At 48.6% G+C, this 19933-nt stretch overlaps 1 protein-coding gene across 1 annotated transcript; it reads right to left on the reverse strand.

The window, feature by feature from the left end:
* Positions 1 to 544: 544 nt before the first annotated feature.
* fkbp8 (FKBP prolyl isomerase 8) lies at positions 545 to 16894 on the reverse strand. The gene is made up of 9 exons (XM_055658395.1): positions 16757 to 16894; positions 14835 to 15175; positions 9806 to 9975; positions 9623 to 9711; positions 8233 to 8453; positions 5759 to 5931; positions 4378 to 4455; positions 2533 to 2664; positions 545 to 957 (listed from the first exon to the last, which is right to left on the reverse strand). The coding sequence occupies exons 2-9, from the start codon at positions 15160 to 15162 to the stop codon at positions 871 to 873; spliced, it is 1278 nt and encodes a 425-aa protein (XP_055514370.1). The 5' UTR covers positions 15163 to 15175; positions 16757 to 16894; the 3' UTR covers positions 545 to 870.
* Between the last annotated feature and the right edge of the window lie 3039 nt (positions 16895 to 19933).

The raw sequence follows: 19933 nt of genomic DNA on the forward strand, positions 1-19933 counted from the left end.
TCTCGGAGAAAACCCACGCAGGTCACGGGGAGAATGTACAAACTCTGTACACACAAGCATCCGTAGGCAGGATCAAACCCGGGTCTCTGGCGCTGTAAGGCAGTAGCTCTACCGGTGGCTTCCATATTGTCACGTGTGCACGCCAGTGAGATACCCCGTGCATATATCAGACATGCACGAGTCACCAGATTTCGCTGCCACAGCTACAAAAAGCCCGGTCCACGTGCTGGATGCACTGGAGCGGCTCCTGATCTAGGCGAGACCCAGGCTGCTGCTGGGCCTACCCCCCGTCGCTCTCGAAAGTGTCCTCTCCACATGGATGTTTAAGAAGGAACTGCTGATGCTGGACAATCGAAGGTAGACAAAAACGCTGGAGAAACTCAGCGGGCGAGGCAGCATCTATGGAGCGAAGGAAATAGGCGACGCCTATTTCCTTCGCTCCATAGATGCTGCCTCACCCCGCTGAGTTTCTCCACATTGATTGTCCGTGTGATTCCTATCTCCTTCCCCATAACTTTCCACAGCAACACGCACTCACATCGAATTCAATATAAACATTTTATTAGAATTATATAAACATTTTGCATAAATTTCACTCAACAGGTAGCTAGCTAGCTCTAAGCCACCCCGAAGAAATAAATTAAATCTAATCAGTGTATTATAATATGGAGCTATCGATCACTACATGCTTCCTTTCTCCACAAGGATGTCAAGGGCAAGAGGTGGCTGGAGTCCCAATAACATTATGTACAATACCTGACACAGTGTGAGGCTCAGAGTGTTCTGGGGAAGGGAGTTAATTCAGCACTGTTCGAGTTTTTGTCGTGGACCCGTCCCGCTATGGGATGCCTGGCCCCGCGCTGTAGTGCGTTAGGTTCTTGCGGCGACAATGACGGACACGGCCACGCCGCCAACCGCGACCACGGTCGCCCCAAACAGCCACTTCCACGGGATATTCTGCAACCGTAGACAAAGAACAACAGACCCATCAGCCTGACGAAAGGGTCGAGACCCGAGACGTCGCCCATTCCTTCTCTCCAGAGATGCTGCCTCACCCCGCTGAGTTACTCCAGCATTCCGAGTCTACCGTCGATTTAAACCAGCACCTGCAGTTCTCTCTTACACACTCTCACACCATCACTTCCCTCCAACAGCGTGACCCCTCAGGATAGGCATAAAATGCCAGAGTAACTCAGCGGGACAGGCAGCATCTCTGGAGAGAAGGAATGGGTGGCGTTTTGGGTCGAGACCCTTCTTCAGACTTCAGAGTAGGAAGTAGTGTTTCTCCACCCGAAACGTGACCCATTCCTTCTCTCCAGAGATGCTGCCTGTCCCGCTGGGTTACTCTGGCATTTTATGCCTATCTATGGTGTAAACCAGCATCTGCAGTTCCTTCCGACACACCTCGATCCCTCAGGTGTGGATGCAGAGTGAAATATTGGGAGGTTATGCTGCAGTTATACAAGGTGCTGGTGAGGCTGTATTTTAGGAGTACTGTGTTCAGTTCTGGGCACCATGTTCTATCAAGGGTGGTGAATCTGTCGAATTCATTCACAGACAGCTGTGGAGGCCAAGTCGATGGGTATTTTTAAGGCGCAGGTTGACAGATTTTTGATCCGTACATGTGTAAGGGGTTATGGGGAGAATGGGGTTGAGAGGGAAAGATAGATCCGCCATGATTGAATGGCCTCATTCTTGAATTTATGAAGTTAGAAAGGGTACGAGCATGTTGCCTGGACTCAAGGGCCTGAGCTGTAGGGAGACGTTGAGCAGGCTGGGACTCTATTCCTTGGAGCGCAAGAGGATGAGGGGTGATCTTATAGAGGTGTATAAAATCATGAGAGGACACACAGAGTCTCTTGCCCAGAGTAGGTGAATCGAGGACCAGGGGCCACGGGTTTAATGTGATGGTGAAAAGAATCCGCGGGGTAGCTTTTTCACACAAAGGACAGTGGGTGTATGTAACAAGCTGCCAGAAGAGGTAGCTGTAGCAGGGACTATTGCAATGTTTAAGAAACATTTAGACAGGTACATGGATGACAGATTAAGAAGGAAATGGGCCAAACATAGAGGCAGATGGGACATTTTAGCCGGTGTGGGCAAGTCGGGCCTGCTTCCATGCTGTATGACTGTAAAGATCCCTCCACACTATCCCTTCAAATCTCCCAGCTGAGACGAGCATGGGTTAGATAGAGCAAAGACATGGATTAGATAGAGCAAAGACATGGATTAGATAGCGCACAGCTCCCTCTACACTGTCTCTATCTAGTCATGCTCCGTTTACTTTCCTTACCCTTGAGTATCTGTATAGAAACATAGAAAATAGGTGCAGGAATAGGCCATTCGGCCCTTCGAGCTTGCACCGCCATTCAATATGATCATGGCTGATCATCCAAATCATTATTCCATACCTGCCTTCTCTCCCTACCCCCTGATCCCTTTAGCCATGAAGCCACATGAGCCGTGTAGTATGAACGGCTTGCACCCGGAGTGAAAGGAAATAGTAAACAACAAAGACTTTAGTTCACGTACCCATGAGAATCGCGATGGCGAGGAGACGGGGGGAATAGCCATATCTCCGAGCATCTTCCGGTACATTGCCTGCTCCACAGTCCGCTGCTCGGATTGCTTCCTCAGTAGCTGGGAGAGTTCGACCAGAATCGCCTGCACAGCAGCGGCAGCCGTTAGCAGATCTCAAACACGCACAAGGCAATCAGCAGCAGCACTACACAAGGACGTGACCTCGTCCAACATATACCCAGGACATCTTTGTGGAACGGGGACAACCCCACGGTGAGTGAGGCCAGAACCAAGACCCACGGGTGACCCAGCTATACAGGGATAGTGAAACGCCGGGATAGAGTGGAGGGGGAGAGGATGTTTCCACTAGGTTTTCTCTGGGTTTTATTATTATTAATGTTTCGTGTTTTCTGAGTCATTCATAACCGTCACTGTATGTCATGTTGTTACTTGTGGGCGGAGCACCAAGGCAAATTCCTTGTATGTGAATACGTGGCCAATAAACTTACTTACACTAGTGGGAGAGGCTAGGACCACAGGCCATAACCTCAGAATAAAATATCATGCCTTTAGGTAGATGAGAAGGAATTTATTTTGTCAGAGGGTGGTGAAACTGGAATTCATTGCCACAAAAGACTGGAGGCCAAGGCAATGGATATTTTGCAAGGTGGAGATTGACAGATTTTGATTAGTACAGGTGTCTGGGGTTATGGGGAGAAGGCAGGAGAATGGGGTTGAGAGGGAAAGATAGATCAGCCATGATCGAATGGCGGAGTAGACTTGATGCAGAACATAGATTCGGCCCACCAAGTCGACCATCGACACCACACTACACTCGTACACTAACCCTACCCTACACAATCGGAACAATTTATAATTCATACTGAAGCCAATTAACCTATAAACATGTACGTCTTTGGAGTGTTGTTCGATCCTGACCGCAGGTGCTGTCTGCACAGAGTTTGCACGTTCTCCCCGTAACCGCGTGGGTTTTCTCTGGGTGCTCCGGTTTCCTCCCACACCCAAAAGACGGGCAGGTTTGTAGGTTAAATGGTCTTTGCGTAGTGTCGGCGCGGACTCGGTGGGCCGAAGGGCCTGTTTCCACGCTGTATCTCTACAGTCTCATCTCCAGGCCTACATATCTTGTGCTTGAAAGGTTGGATTAAGCCGGGTTGTGGCTGGTAGGTACACAATGGTTCGAATGAGCTCCTGCGTCATAAACTTTCTACGATACTACAAAAAACCCCAATTGCAGGAAAAATGTTCCCAATGTTGGGCGAGTCCAGAACCAGGGGCCACACAGTCTTAGAATCAAGGGGAGGTCATTTAAGACTGAGGTGAGAAAAAACTTTTTCACCCAGAGAGTTGTGAATTTATGGAATTCCCTGCCACAGAGGGCAGTGGAGGCCAAGTCACTGGATGGATTTAAGAGAGAGTTAGGTAGAGCTCTCGGGGCTAGTGGATTGTCAAGGGATATGGGGAGAAGGCAGGCACGGGTTATTGATAGGGGACGATCAGCCATGATCACAATGAATGGCGGTGCTGGCTCGAAGGGCCGACTGGCCTCTCCTGCACCTATTTTCGATGTTTCTATGAATATGAAAATGCAATGACGCAACATATAATAGGCACTCGAAGCACGAGAATCTAATTCACACCCACTTGTATATCAGAGCACAAATCCAAAATACACTTCAATCGCACACGGGTAAAATGCAAAAACACACAAACTAAATGTGGGCATGCGCGCAGAGCCATGCGTGTTAAGCATCGTAAGAGTGTTTAGAATTGTGCCCATAGCTCCCGATGAATGAGCCAGATTATGCCTGCTCATATTCTGTTGCCTTATCCGCTCACCTTATTCGATGGCTCGAGTCTTGCCGCTTGTTTCAGGACTGGTATCGCTTCTGTGTACTCGCCCTGCAACGTCAGAACCTGACAACGGAGAAACAAGCCATGATGGGGTCAGGGTATGTCCGCTCACAACATTTTCCACCCAGAGAGTTGTGTGGAATTTGTGGAATTCCCTGCCCCCAGAGGGCAGTGGAGGCCAAATCACTGGATGGATTTAAGAGAGAGTTAGATAGAGGAGCTCTAGGGGGCTAGTGGAGTCGAGGGATATGGGGAGAAGGCAGGCACGGGTTATTGGTGGGGGACGATCAGCCGTGGTCACAATGAATGGCGGTGCTGGCTCGAAGGGCCGAATGGCCTGATTCCTGCACCTATTTTCTATTTAACTGAAAATGGACAGTTATTCCCATCTCATAAGACGGTTTGAGTTAGACTTTATAGACTTTGAGAGATACATGGGTGTAAACAGTCCCTTCGGCCCACCGAATCCGTGCCGGATTCGATGGGCCGAAGGGACTGTTTACACCCTTGTGATCACCCTGTACACTAGCACTATCTTACACACTAGGGGCAATTTACAATTTACAGAAGCCAATTAACCTACACACCCGTAGTCGGGATCGATCCAGGGTCTGTGGCGCTGTAAGGCGGCAGCTCTGTCGGGTGCTCCGTTTTCCTCCCACGTCCTAAAGACGTGCAGGTTTGTAGGTTAATTGACTTTGGCAAGTTGTGTAAAAAATAAATTTAAAAATTGCCCCTAGTGTGGGTAGATTTAATGTACGGGGTTATCACTGGTCGGCATGGACTCGGTGGGCCGAAGGGCCTGTTTCCATGCTGTATCACTAAACAAAACAAATTTATTTGGGTAGACAAAAGTACTGGAGAAATTCAACAGGTGCAGCAGCATCTATGGAGCGAAGGAAATAGGCAACGGTTCGGGCTGAAACCTTCTTCAGACTGATGTAGGGTGAGGGTGGGGGGGGAGGGGGTGGGGAGAAGAAAGGAAAAAGGAAGAGGAGGAGCCCGAGGGCCGAGGGAGAGCTGAGAAGGGGAGGAGACAGCAAAGGCTACCGGAAATTGGCGAATTCAATGTTTATGCCACTAGGGTGCAGACTGTCCAAGCGGAATATGAGGTGCTGCTCCTCCAATTTCCGGTGGTGCTCACTCTGGCCATGGGGGAGGCCCAGGACAGAGAGGTCAGAGTCGGAATGGGAGGGGGAGTTGAAGTGCTGAGCCACTGGGAGATCAGGTTGGTTAATGCGGACTTACCATTAAAAAAATCTGGAGGTAATAAAGCAGTTAAAAATGTATACAGAATGTTATAAAGAAAGATTAATTTCAGAAAGGTTGGAATATTGAAGCTAGCCACCAGTGGATCTGAGCTTACCTTCCCTTTTCTAAAGAGTGCCTTGATGTTGTTGGGTTGGTGCTTGAGGGCTGCATTTGAGGATTTAAGTGCAGCCTCGAAATGTTCCAGCTTCAACTGGGCCGCAGCCAGGTTATTTAGGCACTTCACCTTCACATCCGATAACTCCTGCTCTTCCTCCAGCGAAAATTCAACTGCAAGGTGAAACACAAAGCATCAGAGTACATGCGCGAGGGGGACCTGTGAGTAGAAGCACAATCAAACGGTGAGAAAGGAGATTGTTTCCAGCAGAATGCAAAAGTGGCCTGGGAATACATGGAACATAGAACAGTACAGGACGGGAGCAGGCCACTCGGCCCACAATGTTGGTGCCGAACATGATGCCAAACTACGATCTCATCTGCCTGTACATGATCCCCGCACTTCCATGCTCCGACCCAAAACCTCTTAAATGCTACTAATGTGTCTGCTGCTGATAGTGGTAGCAGAAATAGCTCTGGACACTTCCAGTTTCCAGCCCCGCTCTTCAAGGTTGGGTAGACTTGAAGAGCTTCCTCCACACAGTCCAGCCCGCTGTCACAGTCTCCTCAAGCAACCAGGCTAGCCTTGTAGGAAAAGAAATGCAGTGAAAAGCCACCACCAAGGAACAGATGATCACAACCAAGGAACAGATGCCACCTGGTCACAGGGGTGACTGGAAGACCTGGAAGTCCCTCAATAGGCTTTGTGCCGGGATTGGCCGATACAAGACCAATCTGAACAAACGGGGCTGTGCAGATGCGGCGGACACAGAATGTGAATGTGGAACATCTGTACAATCCATGCCACACCAACTAAGATGCCCACTTCTTGGTGAACAATGCTGCCTGGATGATCTAATGGTGGCAAACAAAAAGGTTGTCCACTGTGCAAGCGCCTGGCCCAACATTTGAAACATAAATGATGGACACAAAAGAAGAATGTCAGGAAGTACGTTTATTGGCCAAGTATTCACATACAAGAAATTTGCTTTGGTGCTCCGCCCACAAGTAACCACATGACATACAGTGACAGTTACGAATGACTCAGAAAACACTAAACATTAATAATAATAAGATATTAATGATAAAACATGTATCTGCTTACACCACCGCCCCTGGGCAACACGTTCCAAGTCTCCTCCACCCTCTGTGTAAAGGAAAACTTGCCCCGCACATCTCTATTAAACCTTCCCCCTCTCATCCTGTGGTGATGCCCTCTCATGTTGGTCATTTCCACCCTGGGAAAAATGTTCCGATTATCCACCCTATGTGTTCCTCTCATCATTTTATGCACTTCCATTAAGTCTTCCCCCTCAACCTCCGACAATCCAGAGAAAACTATTCAAGTTCTCCAACCTCCCCCTTGTTTCTGAAACCTGCTAATAGGGCAGCGTTCTGGTAAACCTCCTCTGTGCCCACACCAAAGCTTCCACATCCCTCCTGTAGACAATAGGCAATAGGTGCAGGCGTCGGCCATTCGGCCCTTCGAGCCAGCACCGCCATTCAATGTGATCATGGCTGATCATCCCCAATCAGTACCCCGTTCCTGCCTTCTCCCCATATCCCCTGATTCCGCTATCTTTAAGAGCCCTATCTAGCTTTCTCTTGAAAGCATCCAGAGAACCCGCCTCCACCGCCCTCTGAGGCAGAGAATTCCACAGACTCACCACTCTCTGTGAGAAAAATTGTTTCCTCGTCTCCGTCCTGTAACAGGGCGACCGAAACTGCACGCAACACTCCAAATGTGGCCGGGTCAAAGTCCAATAGATCCGCGTGGTGATAATGAGGGGGTCAAACTGACTATGAGTAAAGGGCCCCGAGAGCAACAAACCAGAGGGCGGCAACAACAAAAGTAATATTCAATTCAAGTTTGCTGATGACACGAAGAATTGTGAAAATAGTTTTGTAAAGGATAGAAAGCGAAAAAAAGACTTTGCAAAAGGCCAATACCAATAATCAATCGCCAGTTATTAATTTTGGTCAAAGGTGTTCCGATTAAAGTATTAAAAAGGGAAAACTGGTTACAGAATGAGTTTTGAGAGTTATGAGTGTTGAGAATTATCAGCTATAACTCATTCACCGCCATTCAAACTCATTCATCAGTTATATTCATTAGTCAGAGCTTGGTAAATTGTCGAAATCTTTGCCACAGAAGGCTGTGGAGGCCAAGTCAATGGATATTTTTATAGATAAGACTCTTGATTAGTAAGGGTGTCGGGGGTTATGGGGAGAAGGCAGGAGAATGGGGTTAGGAAGGGAGCGATAGAGCAGCCACTATTGCGGAGCAGACTTCACGGGCCTTTTGGCCTAATTCTGCTCCTATCACTTATGAGTGTTGAGAGTGGGTTATTGAGTTATGAGTTATACTGGTTATAAAAAAATGAGGGAGAACTGGTTACAGAAGGAATCTAAAACCTTGGTCTCACTGATAAGTGACCGGGCTACCGTCACTGGTCAGAATATACCTCCACATACCTTTGGAGTTGGAGTTTACAATATTGAGAGCAATGTCGTACGAGCTGATTGCGAAGACGTACTCGCTCCGGAGAAAGTAGGTGTTCCCTCGCTCTCTCTTCATGTTGGCCTGCAGCAGGCGCTCCTTGCCCGACAGGAGTTCGATGTCCGGCCCGTCCTTCACTGAGAGAAGCTGGATCTCGATGTGCACGGTGGCATTGGAGGGCACGCAGGGCCGGGTGCTGTCAGGAGAGGGGGGTGAGAGAGAGGGCACGGTAAAAAGGGCTGCACAACCTTCACACCACCGGTCTTGATGAAGGTCCCTTTGAAGGGGGACGGGACGGTGGCGCAGCAGTAGAGTTGCTGCCCGACAGCGCCAGAGACCCCGGTTCTGTTGGTCTGCCAAAACGGATAATCCAGAAAGGTTCTGGAACCAAGGGGGCCAGAAAAACGGTGGTGGACCTGTATATATGTCTTGAGTAAATGGCAGTATGTGATTGAGAGGAAACTGCAGTTGGTGGTGTCACTGTACTACTGGTGTCCTTAGAACAGAGAGTTAAACGTCAGGATACCCATTCTCTGGGCAGCTGGTCATTCGGCTGGTCCAGTTACATTTCTGGTAGCACAGAAGGTTAAGGGGGGACTTGATAGAAGTCTTTAAAATGATGAGAGGGATAGGCAGAGTTGATGTGGATCAGCTTTTCCCTTTGAGAATAGGGAAGATTCAAACAAGAGGACATGACTTCAGAATTAAGGGACAGAAGTTTAGGGGTAACATGAGGGGGAACTTCTTTACTCAGAGAGTGGCAGCGGTGTGGAATGAGCTTCCAGTGGAAGTGGTGGAGGCAGGTTCGTTGGTATCATTTAAAAATAAATTGGATAGGCATATGGATGAGAAGGGAATGGAGGGTTATGGTATGAGTGCAGGCAGGTGGGACTAAGGGAAACAAAGTTGTTCGGCACTGACTTGTAGGGCCGAGATGGCCTGTTTCCGTGCTGTAATTGTTATATGGTTATATATGGTTATGGTAGATAGAACCTACGCTGCACTCCCTCAGTAGCAAGAATGTCCTTCCTCAAATTAGGGGGCCAAAACTGCACACAACACTCTAGGTGTGGTCTCACTAGGGCTCTGTACAACTGCAGAAGGACCTCTTTGCTCCTACTGTATATTCGATTCCTCTTGTTATAAAGGCCAATTATAGATTAATTGGCTTCGGTATGAATTATAAATTGTCCCCAAGGGTGTAGGATAGTGCTAATGTAAGGGGTGATTGCTGATCGGCGCGGACTCGGTGGGCTGAAGTTAAACCTAATTTAAAAAGAAATGGAGGTGAAGAGGCACTGGAAAAATGCCATTGCTTTCAAAGGCTCGGCTTTACTGAGAGGCTGTCAGTCAGCACCTACCTACCTGCCCAGACAGCCAAAGGCATACTTGGCATCGGAGATGATTAACGCTGTCTCCCCCGGGTCCATCAGCTGGATGCAAAGATCCACGGCCTGCGGAGAGATGGAGACACACGCTGAAGAAAGTTCCTCGCGCAACCTGCACCTTGCAAAGGCACAAAGGTACCAACTGCTTACCAGCACCAACCTGGATAACGTCCCCATCCCCCACAGTGAAGGTGAGGGAAGGGTCTTCCTCTACCTCGCTCCCATCCTCCAGTGACATCTTCAGCCGCACGGTCACATTCTGACATTTCTGTGGTCTGGGCTCCTCGTTCTGACCCGCTATCAGGACTTTCTTTCTCAGCAGTTCGTTCCCTGCAGGGATTAAGAATAAGGGGTAAGCCATTTAGAACGGAGACGAGGAAACACTTTTTTTTCTACAGAGAGTGATGAGTCTGTGGAATTCTCTGCCTCAGGTTCTCTGGATTCTTTCAAGAGAGAGCTAGATAGGGCACTTAAAAATAGTGAAGTCAGGGGATATGGGGAGAGGGCAGGAATGGGGTACTATTTGGGACTATTTGGGATGATCAGCCATGATCACATTGAATGGCGGTGCAGGCTCGAAGGGCCAAATGGCCTACTCCTGTACCTATTGTCTATCAATTGCCTGACTCACCCATGCTGCAAGACATAGTGGGTTTAAAGCATAATAGAGGAACAAATGTGTGGAAAGGAACTGCAGATGCTGGAATATACTGAATATGGACACAAAGTGCTGGAGTAACTCAGTGGGTCAGGCAGCATCTGTGGAGGAAAAGGATAGGTGACGGTTCGGGTCAGTCTGAAGAAGGCTCCCGACCCAAAATGTCACCCGTCCTATTTCTCCAGAAGTGCTGCCTGACCTGCTGAGTTACTCGAGCACTTTGTATACAGAGGAGGTCATGTCTGTGCCTCTTTGAACCTGCCTTCCAGGATTAATCTACTTGCCTTTTGTCCACTTTTCCAGTTTATCCCCCTATCCACAAATACCCTTGAATGTCCAAAAGGTCTACAAGAGCTCATTATTATTCCCCACACTGATCTCACGGTCCTCCTCCCCCTTCTCCTTGGTGAAAACAGGTGCAAATAACATGTTGAGTAGCTCGTCTGCATCCTCTGACTCCAAGCGTGAACTCCCTTCTTTATCCCCGAGTGGCCCTACTCCTTTGCCTGTTGTTTTTAATGTACGTACGTATGAAAAGTCATGGGATTTCCTTTAATGCAACCGACTAAAGATATTTGTGTGGCCCCTTTAATCCCCAATTGTCCCCCGAGTTCTTTCCTGCTTGCTTTATATCCCTTCAGGCCCTGTTTAATTTCCTCTGTGTGAACCCGACTATGTTTCCACTAATGGGAGAGTCTAGGACAAGAGGTCATAGCCTTAGAATTAATGGATATTCTTTTAGGAAGGAGATGAGGAGGCATTTCTTTAGTCAGAGGGTGGTGAATCTGTGGAATCCTTTGCCCCAGAAGGCTGTGGAGGCCAAGTCAGTGGATATTTGTTAAGGCAGTTAGATAGAATCTTGATTAGTGCGGGTCTCAGGGGTTATGGGGAGAAGGCAGGGGAATGGGATCAGGAGGGAGAGATAGATCAGCCACGATTGTGACCTTATGACTTGTGACCCAACACACGCTTCCTCGATGCATGCACATCCAGTACAATCTTAGCATGCTTCCCTCCTCCTGCACCCGTCCTCTTTGCAAGAGAAGAGCAGAACATCATTAGCTGTCTGAATTGCTGAATAATCCTACATTTTCCTTAAGAGATACAGCAGGGTAACAGGCCCTTCGGCCCATCGAGTCCGCGCCACCCAGCAATCACCCTGTACGCTAGCACTATCCCACGCACTAGGGGCAATTTGCAGAAGCCAATTAACCTACAAACCTGCACGTCTTTGGAGCGTGGGAAGAAACTGGAGCACCCGGGGAAAACCCACATGGTCACAGAGAGAACGTACAAACTCCGTACAGACAGCACAGTGAAGGTGGGTCTCTGGCACTCGAAGGCAGTCGTTCCACCGCTGCTCCACCTTGCATATTGATTTAGTGTTTCAAAGACCAGCCATCCCACTACCTCTTTACACGCAAACTTTTCCTAGTTTCTTGTTATTTAAAGAGAAGGTTTATCAATTTTACATATTAAATGGCAGAAATTTCCCCTTTGGCACATTGTCTAAGCTGCCCATCTTCTTTTGCAGACTCTCCTTGTGACTGCTTACACATTGCCGCATGATGGGATACAGCTGTGATGTCCTTGTGTCAGATAGTCTCAGGGCACTCAATGCCAGGGTTAACATACAGGTAGTTCTGCTACGACATGGCAATTGCGCTCCTAAGAAACCTCGTGTGCTAGCAAATCACATTATACAAACAACTGCGGAGTAGACTTGATGGGCCGAATGGCCTAATTCTGCTCATATAACATGAAGTTATAAATTGTGTTAATGGGGAAAGGCGGGGGGGGGGGGGGGGGAGCTAGACAGTTAAGTTTAGAGATACAGCATAGAAACAGGCCAACATCTCTCCAAATTATTTTTCTCTTTCTCTTATAACCCCTCTGTTTAGTTTAGAAACATAGAAAATAGGTGCAGGAGGAGGCCATTCATTGTGATCATGAGATGAGGAGAACTTTTTTCACACAGAGTGGTGAATCTCTCTCTGCCACAGAGGGTAGTTGAGGCCAGTTCATTGGCTATACCCCTTAGATGTGGCCCTTGTGGCCAAGGGGATCAGAGGGTACATAGAAGGCAGGTACGGGATACTGAGTTGGATGATCAGATCATATTGAATGGCGGTGCAGGCTCGAAGGGCCGAATGGCCTACTCCTGCATTTCTATGTTTCTATCATGGCTGATCGTCCCACATCAATAACCCGTGCCTGCCTTCTCCCCATATCCCTTGACTCCACCAGCTCCTAGAGCTCTATCTAGCTCACTCTTAAATCCAGAGGCAGAGATGCTGCCCGTCTCACTGAGTTTAGAGATAAAGCACAGAAACACAGGCCCTTCGGCCCACACCGACCATCGCTCACCCGTTCACACTCGTTCTATGTTACCCACTTATGCATCCGCAAACCCTACACACAATTTACAGAGGATAATAAATCTATAAACCTGCACCTCTTTGGGATGCGGAAGGAAACCGGAGCACCTGGAGGAAAACCACGCAGTCACAGAGAAGAACGTGCAAACTCCATGCAGTCAGCACCCGAGGTCGGGATGGAACTCGGGTCCCTGGTGCTGTGAGGCAGCAGCACTACCAGCTGCACCACTGTTTCAGACTCGCAATAATAAAGTTATGTTTCACCACAGGGTTTTCAAAAATAAAGGGTTTTTTAAAAAATAACTATAGGTTCATATTTGTGCTTGCAACTTAACAATACTAAATGCTGTGTGTTAAATTGTTTTGAATTGATTAATATGCCACAGAGGCTGTGGAGGCCAAGAATGTGTATTTTTAAGGCTGAGATCGATAGATTCTTGACTAATATGGGTGCCAGGGTTTTATGGTGAGAAGGCAGGAGAATGGGGTTAAAAGGGAAAGATAGATCTTTAGATAGATAGAAACATAGACTGATCTATAAAATGTTAACAGTAAACTTTGTGGTTATTCTGTGAATAAAACCCAACAGAAACACCGGGATAGGCAGCAACTCTGGAGAGAGGGAATGGGTGACATTTCGGGTCGAGACCCTTCTTTAGACTCTGAAGAAGCATCTCAACCCGAAACGTCACCCCGTCCCTTCACTCCAGAGATGCTACCCGTCTCACCGAGTTACTCCAGCTTTTTGTGTCTCTCTTCGGTTAAGCCAGCGTCTGCAGTTCCTTCAAACACACGCACACCAAGAGAACCAGCCTCAGTTCGAGAAAATATTTCTGACAATGTTAGAAACATAGAAAATAGGTGCAGGAGTAGGCCATTTGGCCCTTCGAGCCTGCACCGCCATTCAATATGACCATGGCAGATCGTCCAACTCCCCCTGATCCCTTTAGCCACAACGGCCACATCTAACTCCCTCTTAAATATAGCCAATGAACTGTGGCCTCAACTACCTTCTGTGGCAGAGAATTCCACAGATTCACCACTCTCTGTGTGAAAAATTTTTTTCTCATCTCGGTCCTAAAAGATTTCCCCCTTATCCTTAAACTGTGACCCCTTGTTCTGGACTTCCCCAACATCGGGAACAATCTTCCTGCATCTAGCCTGTTCAACCCCTTAAGAATTTTGTACGTTTCTATAAGATCCCCCCTCAATCTTCTAAATTCCAGCGAGTACAAGCCAAGTCTATCCAGTCTTTATTGTTGTGCTGTCTTATCAGCCCTACAGACAAGGCAGAGGCAGCACAACTTCAACACTTCAGACAGGCCAGATGGGTGGAGGATTAAGTGTTAAGGACAGGTGAAGGAAAAAAAGAATATTAAAAATTTGGAAAAAACCCAACAAATTAAAATGTGGATTATGGAGATGTCTGAGACCTCACACTTGGAAAAAATTAGACTTGCCTTAATTGACAAACCAGAATTGTTTGCGAGAATATGGTCTCCATTTATTGATTTTCTGAAAGGGTAAATTGGTCCAGCATGGAAATTTGACTGAAACTTTAACCCAGGATTGGATGAAGAGTCACATTTTATAATCTACGGACCTATCTCCAAAATTGTATTATTGGTCATTTATTCTATTTTTTCTTCTCTTTCTCCCCCCCCCCCCCCCTTCTTTCTATCTATATAAAAAAATTTAAAAAAAATAATAAATAGAAGCTGTGTTAATATGTAATTGATAAATGAGGACCCCAGCTATTAACAATATGTAATTGATAAACAAGTTGTGTTTTGATTACATAGAAACATAGAAAATAGGTGCAGTAGGCCATTCGGCCATTCGAGCCTGCACCGCCATTCAATATGATCATGGCTGACCATCCAACTCAGTATCCTGTACCTGCCTTCTCTCCATACCCCCTGATCCCTTTAGTCACAAGGGCCACATCTAATTCCCTCTTAAATATAGCCAATGAACTGTGGCGTCAACTACCTTCTGTGGCTGATAATTCCAGAGATTCACCACTCTCTGTGTGAAAAATGTTTTTCTCATCTCGGTCCTAAAAGACTTCCCCCTTATCCTTAAATTACAATATGTATATGCTTCTAATAAAAATATTATTAAAAAAAATTAAAAGGACAGGTGACCCATACCAAGGACCTGCAGCCATTCTTCATCTGGTTTGTTGGAACTGTCCGGGTCTGCTGCTGCGCTCTGGGACTCTTCACTGACCTCGCTGGTGTTGGGTTCTGAACCTTGCTGATCCTCGCCCGGGACCTGTGGCTCCTCTGACACTCCGACATCTTCTAGAGACGGGGGGCCATTGGAATCGTCCTCGTCCGTGTCACTGCCGGTGCTCTCGAGGTCATCACCGCTCGCCAGGATCGAAGCCTTCAGCAGGGGGTCGTTGCACTTGTTCCCCTGGCTCGGCACATGTGTATCCCCGGCGGCTCCCCGCGATCCCCAGCTCATCTCGTCCATCCTCAATCAACAGCTGCAAGTGAAAAATCAACCAGATCTCTCTCTCTCTCCATGGTCATGTTTCTCCTATATCTGCCCGGTATCAACTCACGTCCTCCATCCATCCACTCCCTCCCTCCCTACTCTCCCATCCACGTCTGGTTCCCCACGCAAAATGTCCATCCATCTTTATTTATATTATAATATATGGACACATTGATCTGTTTTGTAGGCAATGCCTACTATGTTCTGTGTGCTGAAGCAAAGCAAGAATTTCATTGTCCTATCAGGGACACATGACAATAAACCCACTTGAACATGAACTTGAACATCTCACCCTCCTCCCACGTCTCTCAACTTTATCTTTCACACTCACTAACCCACAATCTCTCTCCCTCATTCTCCCGACCGCAGCTCGCATCTCTTCCACTCCCCAACCATCCATGTAAACTCCACCTCCCTCCCTCTCTCTCATCCTACTCTGCCTTCCAACCTCTCTCTCACTCTCCCTGTCTCCCAACCTCTCTCGCACTCTCCCTGTCTCCAGCCCTCCATCTATCCATCTCTGGCATTCCATCACTCCATATCTCTCTCTTCCTACCTTTGTCCCTTTGTCCTGAACTCCCTTTCTACTTCATCTATATCCCTCCTTCCCTCTATCCTATCTTCTGTGCCATTTCCTCTTCTCTCCATTTATTTCTCTCCTTTCTCTATCTATCCGTTTCTCTGTCATCTATCCTCCCCCCCCTCAGTCTCACCCCTCTCCTCTATTCTTCACTCCTTCCTCTATCTCCACTTTTCTGAAGCTCACTGCCTCTCCCCTACACATATCGCCCCTTCCTTCCATCCCAACCTCTCCCATTCCCTGTGCCCCCCTCGCTCTCCCATCCCTCTGACCCCCTTGTTCCCTGTTCCCCGATCTTCCATTCCATGTCACCTTGCCTCCCCTTCTCACCCTCCCATTCCCCCCCTTCTCTCAGCACCCACATCTCTCTTGCTTCTCTAGGTCTCTCTCAATCTCTTCGCCCTCTCCCCTTCTGCCCCTCTCCACTTTTCTCTAACCCCTCTCACTTTCCTCAACCCCCCCTCCCCTTAACTCTATTCCTCTCACTTACGCCCCTTCACCCTCACTCTTACTCCACTTCCTTCTGAATTTCCCTCTCACTCTTCTTCCCTCCGTGCCTCTCTCACTTTCCATTCCATCAATCTCCTTTCTTTCATCCCTCCCATCTCTCTTCTTCACTCAATCCCTCTCTCGCTCCCCCCTTCTCTCCATCGCACTCTCTCCTCCTCTGTCTCCCCTTCTCTTTCTTTGTCTTCCTCCCTCCATGTATCTCTTCTTCCCCCGTCTCTCCCTCCCACCTTCTCTCTCTCCCACCTTCTCTCCCTCCATCTCTCTCTCCCACCTTCTCTCCCTCCATCTCTCTCTCCCTCTCTCTCTCTCTCCATCCTATCTCTCTCTCCTCATCTCTCTCTCTTCCATCCTACCCCCTTCTCATCTTTCCTTCTCCCCCCCCTCACCATTCCTCATTCCCTCACCCTACTTCTCCTCATTTTCCCTCGCTCTCTCCCCCTCTTCTCTCTCTCTCTCTCTCTCCTCCAGCCCAATTCTCACCTTCCTTGTTTCCGAAGATCGTTTCCGCTTCTCACTCCCAAGCCCCGCCTCCCCAACGGGTCAAAGGTGCGGAGCTGCGGGCTCTTTGCGCTGATTGGACCCGCTCTCTGTCCATCAGACACCCTTTCCGCTTCCTCCACTATCAAGGTCCCTCCCCCCCAGCCCCCCCCCCACCCAGAAGCCCCAGAACAGGCCCCCCCCCCCCCTCCCCCCCCCCCAGCCCCTCCCCCATCCCCCCAGCCCCTCCCCCCCAGCCCCCCCCCCCAGCCCCCCCCCCTCCCCCATCCCCATCCCCTCCCCCATCCCATCCCCTCCCCCCCTGGGTTGTTGTGGGTTAGTACAAGGGAGGGGGGGGGGGAGATGTATGTACGTCATGTTTTGTACTTTGGCAATATAACAATGTTTTTTTTTATCATGCCAATAAAGTTTTTTAATTGAAATTGAATTGAGATAGGAGAGGGGGGGGAGAGAGGGAGAGAGAGGGGGAGAGAGGGAGAGAGGGGGAGAGAGGGAGGGAGAGGGGGGAGAGGGAGAGAGAGGGGAGAGAGAGAGAGGGAGAGGGGGAGAGGGGAGGAGGGGAGAGGAGGGAGAGAGAGAGAGAGAGAGAGGGAGAGAGGGGGAGGGAGAGAGGGAGAGAGAGGGGAGAGGGGAGAGAGAGGGGAGAGAGAGAGAGAGAGGGAGGATAGGGGGGAGAGAGGGGAGAGAGAGGGGGAGAGGGGGGGGAGAGGGGGAGAGGGGGAGAGAGGGGGAGAGAGGGAGAGAGGGAGGGAGAGAGAGAGGGGGAGAGGGGGAGAGGGGGGGGGGGGGGAGAGAGGGGAGGGAGAGAGAGAAAGAGGGGGGGAGAGAGATGGGGAGGAGAGGAGGGAGGGGGGAGAGGAGGGGAGGAGGAGAGGGAGAGGGGGAGGGGGAGAGGGGGGGAGGGGGGGGAGAGAGGGGGAGAGAGGGGGAGAGGGGGGGGGGGGGAGGGAGAGGGGGAGAGAGGGAGAGAGGGGGAGAGAGGGGAGAGAGGGGGAGAGGGAGAGAGGGGGAGAGGGGGAGAGGGGAGGGGAGGAGAGGGAGAGGGGGAGAGGAGGAGAGGGGGAGAGGGGGAGAGGAGGGGGGGGAGAGGGGGGAGGGGGGGAGGGAGAGGGGGAGGGGGGGGGGGGAGAGGGGAGAGGGGAGAGGGGGGGAGAGAGGAGGGGGAGGAGGGGGGGGAGAGAGATAGGGAGATGGACCTGCACCAATGCACCTCTCTAGGACCTTTCCATTCTCACTGCCCCATGCACATTCACCCAATATTCTGACGTGGCTCTGCTTTCCAGTGGAAAGTCCCAAACTTTCAAAATGTCAGACGTATATCTAATGCAAGTTTACCAATATTTAATACTTTTTGTTTCTTTAATCAGAAAGCCATTTCCCAGATATAATTCATTGAGCTGATATCAACAAATCACCGCTGCCCCATTAACATCCTGCAGACTTCAGCCTCAGTGTTATCCCCCAATATAATTTTCCAGATATTCCCAAACATAATCTTCAGGAATAAGTAATGACACTATCATTTTTTTTTTTACTGTGTTTTGTCTCAGTCTATGTTACAGCACTGTGGCGCAGTGGTAGAGTTGCTGCTTCACAGCGCCAGAAACCTGGGTTCAATCTTGAACTTGGATGCTGTCTGTGTGGAGTTTGCATGTTCTCCCTGTGACTGCGTGGGTTTCCTTCAGGTGATCTGATTTCCTCCCACATTCCAAAGACTTATGGGTTTGTGGGTTAATTGGCTTCGGTAAATTAGCCCCAGTGTGTAGGATAGAGCTAATGTACTGGTGATTGTTGGTCAGCACAGAATTGGTGGGCCAAAGAACCTGTTTGTGCATATGACAGTAAATTTGATATAAGAAAGATGCAGATGCCAAACACAAAGTTCTGGGGAAGCTCAGCAGGTCAGGCAGCATCTGGGGAAGGAGTGGACAGGGGTGAAGAAGGGTCCTGAACTGAAACATCACCTTGACAGTAAATTCAACTTGATTTAACTCTAAATCTAATTCTCAGATAACACCCTCAAATAATCAGACATTAAGGTTAAGCATCAGTAGGGGCCTTTTGAGCTTGCTCTTCAATGTTTCATATTTTGTTACAACATAGAAGTAGGCCATTTAGCCCATCGAGTGTATGCCAATTCACTCAGTAATCTAATTCTACCACAATGTTTTCCTGTAACTAGCATTCCATTCCACTCTTCCCAACTTTTCCCACTCACCTATGCACAGGAACAATATGCTCTGTATTACCCCACATTTATTTATGGATGTGGGAGGAAACCGGACTGCCTGGGGAAAACCTGAACCTGGACATTATAGTTTTCAGGCTCCTGTACCTTCTTCCTGATGGCAGTGGTGAAATGAATGTGTGGCCAGGACGGTGTGGGGTCTCTGATGATGTTAGCTGCCTTTTTGAGGCAGTGACTCCAATAAATCTCTTAGATGGCGGCCACATAGACCAATGATCACCCATATACACTAGTTCTAACCTACACACTAGGGACAATTTACAGAAGCCAATTAACAAACCTGCACATCTTTGGAATATGGGAGGAAACCAGAGGAAACCCACACAGTTTGAGATGAGAACATACAAAACTCTGTAGACAGCACCTGTAGCCAGGATAAAATGGCGGGTCTCTTACCATGTAAGGCGTCAACTCTAGCGCTGCATCATTTTGCATTTTCACTCATCCCACTTGCCCATATTAAGTTTGTATCCTTGCATGTCTTGCCTTTAAAAGACTGTCCACCATTGTTTCAACATGCAGTAGCCCTTTCCCGATTAAACTTTGCTAGAACTGGACCCAAGCTCTACCTGTCCTTCAGCACATACTCCTGGACTCCAATGTCAGTTTGCACCACTTGGTTGTAGAACACCCAGAGGATGTCAGGTTTTAAATTTCATATATAAACTTAATTCATGAAAAATTTACACAAACTACAAATAAAAATGCATGGCTTTCTTTCCATCCAGAGACATACAGTCTACACATTCATAATCTCATCGGGTCTACACATCTGTAGTGTTAGCACATTTTATGTACAAGGCATCATTGCCTGGATGAATGATGCAGACTTCAAGAATTTGAAAGGCATTTTTACAGGGTTTGGACAATAGCTAGTGGCAAGCAGGACCTTGCACTGCAATGCTGCCCCA

This window comes from Leucoraja erinacea, chromosome 29, assembly GCF_028641065.1.
Source record: "Leucoraja erinacea ecotype New England chromosome 29, Leri_hhj_1, whole genome shotgun sequence".
Lineage (NCBI taxonomy): Eukaryota > Metazoa > Chordata > Chondrichthyes > Rajiformes > Rajidae > Leucoraja > Leucoraja erinaceus.